General features: G+C 64.1%; 1 protein-coding gene across 8 annotated transcripts; it reads left to right on the top strand.

Moving 5' to 3' along the window:
- Positions 1-2,942: 2,942 nt before the first annotated feature.
- On the top strand, positions 2,943-14,750 carry LOC142819683 (ly6/PLAUR domain-containing protein 5-like). Of its 8 annotated transcripts, none has more exons than XM_075908221.1 (8): positions 2,951-3,096; positions 3,922-4,022; positions 6,211-6,337; positions 7,240-7,333; positions 7,672-7,803; positions 8,132-8,308; positions 8,509-8,658; positions 13,857-14,750. In XM_075908221.1, exons 4-8 carry the CDS (start codon positions 7,261-7,263, stop codon positions 14,099-14,101), a joined length of 777 nt encoding a protein of 258 aa, XP_075764336.1. In that variant the 5' UTR covers positions 2,951-3,096; positions 3,922-4,022; positions 6,211-6,337; positions 7,240-7,260; the 3' UTR covers positions 14,102-14,750. The 8 variants fall into 8 exon arrangements, with proteins under 8 accessions (XP_075764335.1, XP_075764342.1, XP_075764336.1 ...); XM_075908223.1 differs by having other exon boundaries at positions 6,241-6,337; XM_075908219.1 differs by lacking the exon at positions 6,211-6,337.
- The last annotated feature ends 1,287 nt before the right edge of the window (positions 14,751-16,037 follow it).

Raw genomic sequence — 16,037 nt, forward strand, 5'->3', positions numbered from 1 at the left:
GAGAGCTGGGGAGTCCGAGGGTTTTTGCTCGGGAGGCTTCTGGCTGGCCAGGTGGCAGCTGAAGCGCTCGGTGTGACTGGCTTGTGGCCTGTTTGGGAAGGTCTCCAGTCTGGGGCTGTACGGAGCCCTGAATTTGAGCAACTTGCCCTGAGCGGACGCCTTCAGCTGTGCCCAGACCGGCCTGGTCCGTCACAGGGGGGACATGGCGCAGGGCGGGGCCTGGCAGCTCCACTCGAAGACGGGCACCACCAGCTTCCCTGGGGGCACAAGGGGGACGTGTGTGAGAGACAGCGACCGTCCCAGGGTGCAATGGGGCAGCCAGTGAGGGTGCTACCTACCAGCTGTGAGCAGGTTAAGGAACCACCCCTGCTCAGTGGCATGGAAGATGGGCCAGCCGGAGGGACAGCCAGCCAGCTCCAGGAGCTCAGGGAAGAGGGAGCAGCGATTCCCAGGAAAGAGCCGCACTGAGCTGTGGGACCCAGAGAGCAGGATGCGGTGCCAGGGGCCGGGGGGGGGGTCTCTGCTCGTGACCCTGCACCCAGCTGAGTGATTCCTACGACCCCCCTGCGGGTCTCCGCACCGCTGCATCAGGATCCCCCCAGCCGGCTCCCCCAGGACGGCGTTGGGCGCTGCCTTGAGCCATCCCCGAACCAAACCCAGCCCCCTGCCCGCGGCTGTGTCCCTCCAAACCGCTCCAGCAAAGCGTTCTCATGCCGGGCTCCACACCCTGCATCCTGGCCCCCTTCGCCCCCAGCTCCCACCCTCCAGGGCCCCCGACCCGTTCAAGTGTAGAGGTGAGACCCCCCCAACCTCCTGCCCTGCCAGATGGGATGGCATGTCCCAGACCTCTCTCTGCAGGTCCTGGGCTGTCTTCCCCTTGACGCTGAACGGGGATCCACGCACCGGGGGGGAGGGGGGGGTGCCCGTCTCTACCCGGTGGGCAGCCAGGTGGGTGAGACCAGGCCTGTCAGAGAACAGCTGCTGGCGGGAGCTTGGCACCCCCGGATCTCGGCCTGCTGGGCGGGGTGAGCTGGGCCGAGAGGGAAATTGACTCCAGCGAAGAGTCTGTCTCTGCCCCAGGGTCTGTCTACACTACCCTCCTAATCCGAACTAGCTACTCCGTGCCGCGTGTAGCCATTTAAAAATGGCGCCGGCCGGCTTCATGCAAATGAAGCCCGGGAAATTCAAATCCCGGGCTTCATTTGCAAGTGCGGTATGCCTACATTACCCTCCTAGTTCGGATTAGGAGGGTAGTGTAGACAGACCCCCAGAGAACAGCCCCACCAGGGGATCCTCCCCCTGCTCCGCCCAGGGCCAGCACCGAGTGCTCCCGGCCCCAGTACGGCTTCATCATGTTCACGTGACTCACCCGCTGGCCGGGCGGCCGGAACCCCAACTCAGCCAGGGCTTTGTCCAGCCGACACGTCAGTTCACCTCGTTCAGCTGCTTAACGACCTTGCAGGGGCCGTCCCAGGCCGCCTGCAGCTTGTTCTTCCGCACGGGGATTAGAACCGTCACCTGGTCCCCGGTAGCGTAGGCGCAGGCCCGGGCATTGTGGTCGTACCAGACCTTCCGCTTCCCCTGGGCCCTGCTCAGGTTCTCTCTGCCAGGCCCATGAGCTCAGCGAGTCTTTCCCGGAAAGCCAGGACGTATTCCACGACCGGCTCACCCTCCGGGGAGACCTCCCCCTCCCACTCGTCTCTCCGCAAGCCCAGGGGGCCCCTCCTCCTCCTCCAGGACATCAGCTCGAACGGCGAGAACCCCGTGGACTCCTGGGAACCTCCCTGTATGCGAACAGCAGGTGGGTAGGGACTTGTCCCAGTCCTGCGGGTGCTGGTGCATAAAGGTCCGTAGCATCTGCTTCAGAGTCCCATTGAACCTCCCCACCAGCCCGTTGGTCTGGGGGTGATACGCCGAGGCCCAGGGGTGCTGGACCCTGCACTTCCCCACAAGCACCGGAGCAGGGCCGACATGAAGTTGGACCCTTGGTCCGTGAGGACTCCTGGGGGAAGTCCACGGTCTGCCACCGTGTCCGCCTCGATAGGGGGCAGAGCCACGGCCTGGGGTGGTGGGTCGCGAAATCCACCGCTACCAGGACGTATTTCTTCCCCGTCCGGCTGAAGGGCCCACGAGATCTATTGCTGCCTTCTCGAAAGGCTCCTCTACAATGGGCCGGCGCCTCAAGGCAGCTTGCCCCCGTCTTGGGCAGTCCCCTCTCCCTGCACAGCCCGACAATGTCTGCCTTCATCTCCCCGCCGCTCCCCGGGGCGGACTCACTGGCCCATGCTGCAGTGCCCCACGACTCCCAGGAATCGCTTCTCCCCGCCTCCAGCGCCTGGCTCTTGCAAGCCCCTTCCCTCTCCTGCCCCCCTCACTCGCTGCTGGAAGCGCCATCCATGGGTGCGGTCCATCCCACCGCTGACACCAGTGAGACGGTGCGTCGGGACCCCCCGACCCTGCAGCCCCGTTTGCAGCCAGATGTGACTCCGCCAGCCAGGCGAATAAAAGGTTTGATCACTTCTCAGAGACACGGCGCGGCACAGGAGTGATGTGCGCACAGGGGCCAGGGCAGAGCCTCAGTCCTCTTGGGGGGAAGGGGCGTCACTCCCCTCCTCGGTCTAAATTTAAAACGTTCCCAGCCCAGCCAAGACTCACCCCCCGCCCGGCCCCAGGCAGCTCCGCCTGCTGCCTTGTCCTGCTCCCAGACCCCATGTCTGGGGTCACCCGGCCCCAGGAGGGGAGACACTGACACACTTCCCCAGGGAGTCCGGCCTGGCCTCTCCCCTCATGCAGAGACAGCTGCAAAAGGGGGGGGGGGAGGGACTGAGGTGCACACAAACACAGAGACACACACACACACACACACACACACACACACAGGGAATGTAACCGCACCCCCCACTACGTCACAGGCTCCCAGGGGGTGGCAGGGGAGGGGCCCAGCGCCCAGGGCTGTGCAGGGCGGGTTGTTTGTCCCAGGGAAGGGCTGTTCTTGGGAAATATCCTGCCGGTCACGTGGTTCCTGGCCTGGGGCAGAGGGATCGCAGCTGATCGCGGAGGAGCCTTGGGCGCCAGAGATCCCCGAGCCCCACCCAGGTACCCGCTGCTCCTGCCGGCCCAGACCCCCCGGCTCCGTCCTCCCCTGAGCAGAGGGGTACAGGGAGGAGGGTGCAGGAAATGCCAGGCGATGCCCCAGGGACAGGCTCCCACAGGCTCCTCTGCTCCCCCCAGGGCTGGTGGGGGCCTGCGTGGGCTGCAGGGCTCTGTGGGGCGCCCCACACTTCCTGGGTTAGGGGGCTTGGGCTGGGAACTCAGCTGGGGAGCCTGGCAGATCCCGGAGCTAATCCCCTCCGGGCTGGACCTTTGCCTGGGACCTTCCAGCCTCTAGAGACCCCTGGTCCCCGCCCTGGCTGCCGCCCCCCCTCCAGCTCCACTGTGCTCTACCGCAGTCCTGGGGGCCTCCCGCCTCCCTCCCCCCCCTCCCCGCGCACCCGGGTAGCCCAGGGCCCGCACCCGCCCTTCCCCGGCTCAGTGTGTCTGGGGCAGTTCCCACTCGACCCTGTCGCTTTCCCGACCCTGGGGCCGCAGCCCCTGCCCCTGTCTCCTCCTGCCGAGCACTGGGTGGGGCAGGAGGTATCAATTCAGCACCAGGGGGAACGAGGAGAGTGGTGTCTAGTGGTTAGAGCCGCAGGCTGGGAGCCAGGATGGTGGGTTTTTCTGTCCCGGTTCGTGTGTGGCGGCTCTGGACTGTCTCCCGGGTGTAAGGGGACTGTTAGCCCCTCACTAAAACTCAGTGGGAGTTTTTGATTCTCCAGCTCCCAGTGTCAAAAGGGGAAGGGTCCGTGAGAAATCAGGGCCCTGAGACTGGCAGTCCCCAGAGACAATGGAAAGCAGCTAACACCAGCTCGGCCTGATTGACAGGTTGGACAGGCCAGAGAGAAAAGTGAGAGGCCGGGCCCCGTCTTCCCTGTGAGCTGGGATTGTTCTGGGTCTGTCTGAGCAAGGAGAGAACTGAGAGACAGGTAAGAGGAGCAAGCTGTGTGGAGAGGCAGTCCTTTAGTGACAGAGCCAGGCACACACGGCCCAAGGAGTGCAAGCTGTGCTGAGGGGCAGTCCTCCAGCGACAGAGCCAGGCACACACAGCCCAAGGAGTGCAAGCTGTGCGGAGGGGCAGTCCTGCAGCGACAGAGCCAGGCACACACAGCCCAAGGAGTGCAAGCTGTGCTGAGGGGCAGTCCTGCAGTGACAGAGCCAGGCACACACAGCCCAAGGAGTGGAAGCTGTGCTGAGGGGCAGTCCTGCAGCGACAGGGCCAGGCACACACGGCCCAAGGAGTGCAAGCTGTGCCGAGGGGCAGTCCTGCAGGGACAGAGCCAGGCACACACGGCCCAAGGAGTGCAAGCTGTGCCGAGGGGCAGTCCTGCAGCGACAGAGCCAGGCACACACAGCCCAAGGAGTGCAAGCTGTGCTGAGGGGCAGTCCTGCAGTGACAGAGCCAGACACACACAGCCCAAGGAGTGCAAGCTGTGCTGAGGGGCAGTCCTGCAGTGACAGAGCCAGGCACACACAGCCCAAGGAGTGCAAGCTGTGCTGAGGGGCAGTCCTGCAGCGACAGAGCCAGGCACACACAGCCCAAGGAGTGCAAGCTGTGCTGAGGGGCAGTCCTGCAGCGACAGAGCCAGGCACACACAGCCCAAGGAGTGCAAGCTGTGCTGAGGGGCAGTCCTGCAGTGACAGAGCCAGGCACACACAGCCCAAGGAATGCAAGCTGTGCTGAGGGGCAGTCCTGCAGCGACAGAGCCAGGCACACACAGCCCCAGGAGTGCAAGCTGTGCTGAGGGGCAGTCCTGCAGTGACAGAGCCAGGCACACACAGCCCAAGGAGTGGAAGCTGTGCTGAGGGGCAGTCCTGCAGCGACAGAGCCAGGCACACACAGCCCAAGGAGTGCAAGCTGTGCCGAGGGGCAGTCCTGCAGTGACAGAGCCAGGCACACACAGCCCAAGGAGTGCAAGCTGTGCCGAGGGGCAGTCCTGCAGTGACAGAGCCAGGCACACACAGCCCAAGGAGTACAAGCTGTGCCGAGGGGCAGTCCTGCAGTGACAGAGCCAGGCACACACAGCCCAAGGAGTGCAAGCTGTGCCGAGGGGCAGTCCTGCAGTGACAGAGCCAGGCACACACAGCCCAAGGAGCGCAGACCCTGTGTTGAGCAGCAGACTGGCAGTGCTCAGAGAGCCAAAAGGGACAGAGAAGCAACACAAGGAGCTGGAGACTGGCAAAGCAGCACAGCCTGCAGCTGGGTGTGGTGAGCAGCTGGGACCAGCAAAGGCCGGGGAGAGGCTCTGGCAGGGGGATCTCACCAGCCAACAGGTGTGTTGTAAGCAAAACTCGTGAAGTCATTCTGCTGCTCTACTCTGCACTAGTTAGGCCTCAGCTGGAGTACTGTGTCCAGTTCTGGGCGCCACATTTCAAGAAAGATGTGGAGAAATTGGAAAGGGTCCCGAGAAGAGCGACAAGAATGATTAAAGGTCTAGAGAACATGACCTATGAAGCCAGGCTTCATGAACTGGGCTTGTTTAGTTTGGAAAAAAGAAGATTAAGGGGGGACATGATAGCGGTTTTCAAATATCTAAAAGGGTGTCACAAGGAGGAAGGAGAAAATTTGTTCCTCTTGGTTTCTGAGGACAGGACAAGGAGTAATGGGCTTAAAGTGCAGCAGGGGAGGTTTAGATTGGACATTAGGAAAAAATTCCTAACTGTCAGGGTGGTCAAATATTGGAATAAATTGCCAAGGGAGGTGGTGGAATCTCCCTCTCTGGAGATATTTAAGAACAGGTTAGATAGACATCTGTCAGGGATGGTGTAGATGGAGCTTGGTCCTGCCTTGAGGGCGGGGGGCTGGACTCGATGACCTCTCGAGGTCCCTTCCAGTCCTATGATTCTATGATTCTATGAAGAGGCCCAGCAGGCCAGACTGGGAGAGGGGTCTGGCCGCTTAGAGCATGAGGCTGTGTGGTCCTGCCAGAGCAAGCATGTCCAGCCTGCAGCCCCCCCGCAGCACATCCAGGGCCTCTACGGGGCCTCTAAGGAAGAGACTGTGGACTGTCCTTACACTCTGCAGGCTGCTGGTTTGATGTCCCCGTGCTGCAGAGCAGGGCTGTGTGTTCTCATTGAACCAGTCTCATTTTTTCTTATTCTTCTCTCTTTAATCAGTTGCTGTTTAATAAAATCGTATTTGCTTAGAACCTTATGAAGTGATCCCTGGGCCCAGAAAGCCTGCTGTGTGAGGAGCGCACCTCGGAGTGGGGACACCCTGACTCCCGCCCCTAGTGACGACAAGGTCGGGGATCAAGCCCCAGGAAACCTGGGCCCAGCCTTGTTGGGGTTTCGAGGACTCTGCTACTCAAGAGAGTAGAGGGGGAGCCCTCAGGATCAGGGAGCCGTGGGGTAAAGGAAGTGGGAGCGGGGACTCAGATCCTGTCGCTGGTCCATTTCACCGGGGTGTATAGAAGCCAGGAAAGTTCCCCACAATAGCGGGACCATTCCCCCACTTACACAGAGGGGAGATGGGGCGATGCAGGCCCGGGGCTCCCCAGAACAGAGCAGGAGCCCGTCTAGCCTGGGGTCTGGGTTCCAGCAGGGGCTCCCCCTGGGCTGCAGAGGAAGGGGCGAGCGGGCCGGGGTGGAATGAGCTGCCCCCGGGAGCTGTGCTCCTTCCTGACCCGGGTGGGGGGGCGTTTAGCTCCCAGCCTGGAGCACGGGGGTTACCCCCAGGAACTCTGGATTTTCCCCTGGGTACGACAGACTCTGCTGCCCAAGCGGGTCCTCAGCCAGCTCCAGTAGCAGTGAGTTCCGCAGGGTAACGGTGCGCAGGGGAATGGATATCGGTTAATAGTTACCAACCCCCAAGCCACCTCAGCGGGACTCAGATCACAGGGACCCCCCTACACTTGGACTGGGCTGTCCCCTCTTAAACCGGGACCCTCCCACTTGGACTGGGACTCCCCTACTTGGACCAGCACCCCGCCACCCCCCTGGACCGGACCACCCCCCAGAGGGCACTGCTGTCACAGAGGGGACGTGCTGCATGGGACAGTGTCGGGGGAAGGGGCTAGGAGCCAGGACTCTGGGCTGTACCCCAGCAGGGGGAGGGCAGTGAGCCCTAGTGGGTAAGAGCAGGAGGCCTCTGGGTCCTTGGTCACCTCTCAGATGCCTGAGCCAGTGTTGCCCCTCGCTCTGCAGCACACCGGAGCCTGCAAGAAAATGCTCCCCCCTGACTCCAGGCAGGTCCTGAAGGGGGCGCTGTGCTGCCTGCTCTCAGCCCTGCTGCTCCAAGGTACTCACTTGGGAAGGGGAGTGGAGTCTAGTGGTTAGAGCAGGTTGGGAGGCTGAGAGCCAGGACCCCTGGGTTGTCTCCTTGGCTCTGGGACAGGAGTGGGGGCTAGTGGTTAGAGAAGAGGGGCCTGGGCGCCAGAACCCCTGGGTTTTCTCTCTGACTGTGGGAAGGGAGTGGGGGCTAATGGTTAGAGCGAGGCGGGGAGGGGGGGGTCTGGGCACCACGACTCCTGGGTTCTCTCCCAGGTTCTGGCAATGGAGAGGGGTCTAGTGGTTAGAGCTGGGGGGGGGAATGACTCCCGGGCTCTGTGCCCTCCTCTCCCATCTCCTCTCTCCCAGTGGCCGTCGGGCTGCAGTGCTACAGCTACAGGGGCTCCTTCACGAATGAAATCTCCCTGGGCCAGGTGCCCGTGGTGACGTGCGGGCCAGCGCAGAACGTCTGTGCCGAGGGGGTGACTGCGCTGAGCCTCGGTAATGGTGCCCGCAGATCGGGGCCCCCTGAGACCACGCTGCTCCCCAAGGGACAGGCCTGGGGAGGGTGTTGGGGGCTCCTGGGCCACTGATTCGGGGTGTAGCTCAGATCCAGAGGTGGGGGGGTGGGGTCTCAGGGTGGGTGTGAGCAGGAGGGGCCGGAGGTGTCTGGATGGCTGGGCCCTTGGGGGTGTGGGCAGGGTGGGGATGGGGTGTCACGGTGGCTGGGCTGGTGGATGTAACTTGGAAGGGGGAGGGGTGGCTGGGCTGGTGGGCGTGAGCCAGCGAGGGCCTGTGGAACTCCCTGCCTCAGGGTCGCTCTCCGCAGGTGACCAGAGGATGGTGGTGGTGCTGAAGAAGGGCTGCCACATGGGGGACTTCCGGGACTTCACCTCCAAGACCTACGGGCTGAATCTCCCCAGCTACAGCCACGCCCGGTTCTGCAACACCAGCCTCTGTAACAACCTGTATCAGAACAACAGCCACCTGCCGGCCTTCCCCACAGGTACAACCGCCCCCTGGCCTGGGGGGAGAAGGAATGGGGCATGGGGCCTGGAGTGCCAGCCCTGATCCCAGCTCTTCGGGGGGCTCTGTGTGAACTGAGTCTCTGGGTCTCAGCTCTGATCGTGGGCCTCCCCCCCCGCCGTTCCCCTGAATCCAGATCAAGGGGGGCTGGATCCTCACCACTTCCCCCCCTGCCCACAGCGCCCCCCCCCACCAACAGCTCCACCAGCCTCCTCTGCTACAGCTGTATCGGGACCACCCCGGAGAGCTGCTCCCCGGACAGCGCCCAGCAGACCCGCTGCTACTACGACTCCCCGAGCTGCTTCAACGGGACGGCCACGGCCACCATCGGTAGGAGGGGCCGTCGGGAGCCGCCGGGCACAGTAGGCTCCGGGGATGGGGCACCCAGGGCGAGGGCTGGCTCAGTGGGGCAGGAAAAGGGGCCGGGGCCTTTCCCCTCGAGGGGGCGCTGGCTGGCTCGGTGGTGGGGACCTGAGGGCTCAGGCGGCGGTGGCAGGGCCAGGCGGAACGTAATTGCACCCACAAAGGCAGCCGCACGTGCATGAGCCAGGTCAGACTGCACAGGGCCCCGTGTCCCCCGGCTCCCCCGGCCTCCTGCCGACACCGCCAGCTGTGCGGGACCCCCCCGGGCCGCCCCCCCAAGCCGGGAGCGACTGTCCCCCGCGGCACCAGGGAGCGCGAGCGGTGCTGTGGGTCGGTGCTGGCAGAGGGGCGAGTTCGAGGCGTCTGCGCCCTGCGGCAGCCGCGTCTTCGGGGGTCCGGCGTGAGCGCGCTCTGCAGGCAGAGTCGGTCCGGGACCCACTCGCTGCGCTGTCACTCGCGGGGGCTGTCCGTCAGCGTCTCTCCCAGTGCCCATTGGACGCAGGAATTACGGTGGGAGGGGCTGGTGGCTGCCCCGCCCTCACAGCCCAGGGCAGGACACGCCCCCTCTGGCCCGGCTCCGGCTCGGCACACGCCTCGCAGGTGACTCACAGACGGGGAAGCCCCGAACGTTCACGCAGCAAGCGCTGACTGCTAGGCCGCACAGCCGAGAGCCCTGGCCCGCTGTCACGCGGCTGGGGCGGGGGGGCGTGTCCGCGAGGGGACTTATTGTTCTGGGGTGTGAAATGAGAAATCCAGGGCGGAACCGACGATTTCAGAAACATCCAAAATGGGAGCGTTTGGCCTTCGAGGAACCTTTGGGTTTCTGCATCCTGGCCTAGGCCCGGGGAGGGCAGACGGGAGGCGCGTAGGGATGGGGTGGGCCACACGGCTGGCGGGGGCTGTCTAGGGGAGAGGGGGATATGGGGGTGGGTGGAAGGGTGGCTGGAGGGGTGTATGTGGGGATGGTAGGATGGATGGATGGACGCAGGGGCAGATGACTGTTTTGCGGGGCTCCGGGCAGCATAATTCCGCGGGGCCCCCTTTGCCACGGCGCATGCGTGGGGCTTTCTGAAGCACGGGGCCCGGGGCGGCCACCCCATTCGCCCTGCCCTATACCCACCCCTGGTTGGACGAACGGACGGACGGACGGACGGAGGGATGGGTGGAACGGTGTACACAGGGATGGACAGACGAGTAGAGGGGCGTGGATGGGGATGGACGGACGGGCAGCTGGAGGGGTGTGAACAGGGATGGATGAAGGCCTGATGAGGGACAGATGGACAGAGGCTGTCCGAGAGGTGGGCTGGCCGGAGGGCATCCGAGGGGTGGGCTGGCTGGACAGATGCATGGACAGAGGCTGTCCGAGGGGTGGGCTGGCTGGACAGACAGACGGACGGAGGGCGTCCGAGGGGTGGGCTGGCTGGACAGATGGACGGACGGAGGGTGTCCGAGGGGTGGGCTGGCTGGACAGACGGACGGAGGCTGTCCGAGGGGTGGGCTGGCTGGACAGATGGACTGAGGCTGTCCAAGGGGTGGGCTGGACAGTCGGATGGATGGAGGGCGTCCGAGGGGTGGGCTGGCTGGACAGATGGACGGACGGAGGCTGTCCGAGGGGTGGGCTGGCTGGACAGACGGACGGAGGGTGTCCGAGGGGTGGGCTGGCTGAACAGACGGATGGAGGGTGTCCAAGGGGTGGGCTGGCCGGACGGAGGGTATCCGAGGGGTGGGCTGGCTGGACAGATGGACTGAGGCTGTCCGAGTGGTGGGCTGGCTGGACAGATGGACAGACGGAGGGCATCCGAGGGGTGCGCTGGCTGGACAGATGGACGGATGGAGGGCGTCCGAGGGGTGGGCTGGCTGGACAGATGGACGGACGGAGGGCGTCCGAGGGGTGGGCTGGACAGTCGGACGGACGGAGGGCGTCTGAGGGGTGGGCTGGACAGTCGGACGGACGGAGGGCGTCCGAGGGGCGGGCTGGACAGTCGGATGGATGGAGGGCGTCCGAGGGGTGGGCTGGACAGTTGGACGGATGGAGGCTGTCCGAGGGGTGGGCTGGCTGGACAGTCGGACGGACGGAGGGCGTCCGAGGGGCGGGCTGGACAGTCGGATGGACGGAGGCTGTCCGAGGGGTGGGCTGGACAGTCGGACGGATGGAGGGCGTCCGAGGGGTGGGCTGGACAGTCGGACGGATGGAGGCTGTCCGAGGGGTGGGCTGGCTGGACAGTCGGACGGACGGAGGGCGTCCGAGGGGTGGGCTGGACAGTCGGACGGATGGAGGGCGTCCGAGGGGTGGGCTGGACAGTCGGACGGATGGAGGCTGTCCGAGGGGTGGGCTGGCTGGACAGTCGGATGGATGGAGGCTGTCCGAGGGGTGGGCTGGCTGGACAGTCGGACGGACGGAGGGCGTCCGAGGGGTGGGCTGGACAGTCGGACGGATGGAAGGCGTCCAAGGGGTGGGCTGGACAGTCGGACGGATGGAGGGCGTCCGAGGGGTGGGCTGGACAGTCGGACGGATGGAGGGCGTCCGAGGGGTGGGCTGGACAGTCGGACGGATGGAGGGCGTCCGAGGGGTGGGCTGGACAGTCGGACGGATGGAGGGCGTCCGAGGGGCTGGCTGGACAGTCGGACGGACGGAGGCTGTCCGAGGGGTGGGCTGGACAGTCGGACGGATGGAGGGTCTCCGAGGGGCGGGCTGGACAGTCGGACGGATGGAAGGCGTCCGAGGGGTGGGCTGGACAGTCGGACGGATGGAAGGCGTCCAAGGGGTGGGCTGGACAGTCGGACGGATGGAGGGCGTCCGAGGGGTGGGCTGGACAGTCGGACGGATGGAGGGCGTCCGAGGGGCGGGCTGGACAGTCGGACGGATGGAGGGCGTCCGAGGGGCGGGCTGGACAGTCGGACGGATGGAGGGCGTCCGAGGGGCGGGCTGGACAGTCGGACGGATGGAGGGCGTCCGAGGGGCTGGCTGGACAGTCGGACGGACGGAGGCTGTCCGAGGGGTGGGCTGGACAGTCGGACGGATGGAGGGTCTCCGAGGGGCGGGCTGGACAGTCGGACGGATGGAGGGTCTCCGAGGGGCGGGCTGGACAGTCGGACGGACGTTGGGCATCCGAGGGGTGGGCTGGCTGGACAGACGGATGGAGGCTGTCCGAGGGGTGGGCTGGACAGTCGGACGGATGGAGGGCGTCCGAGGGGTGGGCTGGACAGTCGGACGGATGGAGGGCGTCCGAGGGGTGGGCTGGACAGTCGGACGGATGGAGGGCGTCCGAGGGGCTGGCTGGACAGTCGGACGGACGGAGGCTGTCCGAGGGGTGGGCTGGACAGTCGGACGGATGGAGGGTCTCCCAGGGGCGGGCTGGACAGTCGGACGAAGGGAGGGTCTCCGAGGGGTGGGCAGGACAGTCGGACGGATGGAGGGTCTCCGAGGGGCGGGCTGGACAGTCGGACGGATGGAGGCTGTCCGAGGGGTGGGCTGGACAGTCGGATGGATGGAGGGCGTCCGAGGGGTGGGTTGGACAGTCAGACGGATGGAGGGCGTCCGAGGGGCTGGCTGGACAGTCGGACGGACGGAGGCTGTCCGAGGGGTGGGCTGGACAGTCGGACGGATGGAGGGTCTACGAATGGGCGGGCTGGACAGTCGGACGGATGGAGGGTCTCCGATGGGCGGGCTGGACAGTCGGACGGATGGAGGGTCTCCGAGGGGTGGGCTGGACAGTCGGACGGATGGAGGCTGTCCGAGGGGTGGGCTGGACAGTCGGACGGACGGAGGCTGTCCGAGGGGCGGGCTGGACAGTCGGACGGATGGAGGCTGTCCGAGGGGTGGGCTGGACAGTCGGACGGACAGAGGGTCTCCGAGGGGTGGGCTGGACAGTCAGACGGATGGAGGGTCTGCGAGGGGCGGGCTGGACAGTCGGACGGACGGAGGGTCTCCGAGGGGTGGGCTGGACAGTCAGACGGACGGAGGGTCTCTGAGGGGTGGGCTGGACAGTCAGACGGATGGAGGGTCTCCGAGGGGTGGGCTGGACAGTTGGACAGATGGAGGGTCTCCGAGGGGCGGGCTGGACAGATGGACGGACAGAGGGCGTCCGAGGGGTGGGCTGGCTGGACAGTCGGATGGACGGAGGGCGTCCGAGGGGCGGGCTGGACAGACGGACGGATGGAGGGCGTCCGAGGGGTGGGCTGGCTGGACAGATGGACGGACGGAGGGCGTCCGAGGGGTGGGCTGGACAGACGGACGGATGGAGGGCGTCCGAGGGGTGGGCTGGACAGTCGGACGGACGGAGGGCGTCCGAGGGGTGGGCTGGACAGTCGGACGGATGGAGGGCGTCCGAGGGGCGGGCTGGACAGTCGGACGGACGGAGGGCGTCCGAGGGGTGGGCTGGACAGTCGGACGGATGGAGGGCGTCCGAGGGGCGGGCTGGACAGTCGGACGGATGGAGGGCGTCCGAGGGGCGGGCTGGACAGTCGGACGGATGGAGGGCGTCCGAGGGGCGGGCTGGACAGTCGGACGGACGGAGGGCGTCCGAGGGGTGGGCTGGCTGGACAGTCGGACGGACGGAGGGCGTCCGAGGGGTGGGCTGGCTGGACAGTCGGACGGACGGAGGGTCTCCGAGGGGCGGGCTGGACAGTCGGACGGACGGAGGGTCTCCGAGGGGTGGGCTGGACAGTCGGACAGATGGAGGGCGTCCGAGGGGCGGGCTGGCTGGACAGATGGACGGACGGAGGCTGTCCGAGGGGTGGGCTGGACAGTCGGACGGATGGAGGGCGTCCGAGGGGCGGGCTGGCTGGACAGTCGGACAGACGGAGGGCGTCCGAGGGGCGGGCTGGCTGGACAGTCGGACGGACGGAGGGTCTCCGAGGGGTGGGCTGGACAGTCGGACAGATGGAGGGCGTCCGAGGGGCGGGCTGGCTGGACAGATGGACGGACGGAGGCTGTCCGAGGGGTGGGCTGGACAGTCGGACGGATGGAGGGCGTCCGAGGGGCGGGCTGGCTGGACAGATGGACGGATGGAGGGCGTCCGAGGGGCGGGCTGGCTGGACAGTCGGACGGACGGAGGCTATCCGAGGGGCGGGCTGGCCGGCGGGCGCACACAGGGTGCCGGGAGGCGGCTGTGCCCGGGCCGGGCGGGTCTGGCCGCCCCCTGACCCCTGTCTCCGCGCTCTAGGGGACTTTGCGGTGCCCATCTACCTCCGCTCCTGCCAGGCCGGGGGCTGCGCGTCCCTGACTATCAGCGACTCCTGGATGACCCTGCACATCGAGACGTCATCCTGCTGCGGAAAGCCCCTCTGCAACCGCGAGCCGGGGCCGGCGCCTACGACCACCAGCACCAGCACCAGCGCCGGCCCCCGCCCGCCCCCACCCACCCTGCTGCTGCTGCTGCTGCTGGGGACCCTGGCCCTGGGGGGCTGAGAGGGCAGCCCCGGATTGGGGGGGGAGACTCCCCCAAGGACCCTGCCCAGCCCTGGGCTCTCTGTATGGTCCGTAGACGGCCCGGAAGCCATTGCAGGCCCCTTGTGCCCCCCCAGCCCAACCAGCCCCCCCAGTTCCCACCATGCCCAGGCGCCCCGGCCGCCCTTGGGACTCCCGCCCCCCGTCGATGTGCGGCTGACCCCATAAAGTCGAGATACGCACCCTGGCTCGTTCTCGCCGTCACTCCAGAGCAGGGCGGGGTCGCCCCTCCAGCCCCCCAGCCCGACCCTGCTGGGCATGGGGGGCATGGGTTGCTATGGAAACACAAGCACAGGTGGCAGGGCCCAGAGCCAGGCCAGGGCGCGGGAATCCAGCTGCCCCATCGCCGTGGCCGGCGAGTTAAGTGGGCTCCTGCGGCCCATGCTCCAGGGGTGTTCAGAGCCGGGGGCCCTGTGGGCTGAGGCTAGGACGGCCTGTTCATTCCTTGGAGGGATGAATATAGGGCAATAGCCCGGAGGGAAAAGGCAATTAAGTAACAAGTATCCTGACAGACGCAGCCCTGTTAGTCTGGTCTAGGGGAAGCAAAGGACAGGACGATGCAGCACTTTACAGACCAACAAGGTGGGTTATTTGGTGATGAGCTTTCGTGGGCCGCGAGCAGAGCTCCGTAGGGGGGTTGGGCTGCCAGGAAAGTGCCTTTTTTTTGGAAGCAAGCATCAGAAAAAAGTAGCCCTTGTGTTTTAAAGTAGGTCTAAATCAAAGATTATTGCACAAAGCCAACTTTGAACTTTTCATTAGCGAACCTAAAATCAGAATGGCTGAACCCCGGGCTAACACCTTCACACTCAGAAACGTACATATTAAAGCCAATTATCAAACAGACACCAGGCTGTGTCTACACTGGCCACTTATTCCGGAAAATCAGCCGCTTTTCCGGAATAACTTGCCAGCTGTCTGCATTGGCCCCTTGAATTTCCGGAAAAGCACTGACAATCTACTGTAAAATCATCAGTGCTTTTCCGGAAAAACTATGCTGCTCCCGTTCGGGCAAAAGTCCTTTTCCGGAAAACTGTTCCAGAAAAGGCCCAGTGTAGACAGCAGAGATTTCTTTTCCGCAAAAAAGCCCCGATGGCAAAAATGACGATCGGGGCTTTTTTGCGGAAAAGCGCGTCTAGATTGGCCACGGACGCTTTTCTGCAAAAAGTGCATTTCCGGAAAAGCATCCTGCCAATGTAGACGCGCTTTTTCCGAAAATGCTTATAACGGAAAACTTTTCTATTATAAGCATTTCCGGAAAATCATGCCAGTGTAGACGTAACCTAGGTGTTACCATTTGAGAGTGTTTGCTTTATTACAAAATAGTCAGGGAGAAAGTTATAAGACTATTGAAAACATTGAAAAATGTCTTATACATCACTAGAACAAAACCAAGCAGTACGTTATGATAAGATTTTGACCAATCCACTACGTTACAGAATCACCCGACAATATTTTACAAAATCTTTGGTTTGAATATAGACATCATTATGGAACATCCATGCAGGCATAATGGTATGGTGACTTTATTTTCATGATCAATTAGACGTCACTGTAAACAGAAGAAAGTTGCTTGATTTCATGTAAAAGGACTTTGGCGGATCTAGCAAACAAAAGAGATTCTGTGAAAGAGAGTAAGGGACAAAAAGAAATAGAAAGAGTCAATTATGGACACTATTTCTTTCCTGGATTCACTTAATATGTTAGGGTATGTCTACACTACCCTCCTAGTTCGAACTACCGTTACTCCTCGTGGAATGAGGAGTAACGGTAGTTCGAACTATGCTTCCTAGTTTGAACTACCTAGTTCGTGCCGCATGTAGCCGCGTAGCACGGGGTTCGAACGAGCGGGGATTTAAAAATGGTGGCTCCCCGCTTATGCAAATGAAGCCCGGGAAAT

This window comes from Pelodiscus sinensis, chromosome 24, assembly GCF_049634645.1.
Source record: "Pelodiscus sinensis isolate JC-2024 chromosome 24, ASM4963464v1, whole genome shotgun sequence".
Lineage (NCBI taxonomy): Eukaryota > Metazoa > Chordata > Testudines > Trionychidae > Pelodiscus > Pelodiscus sinensis.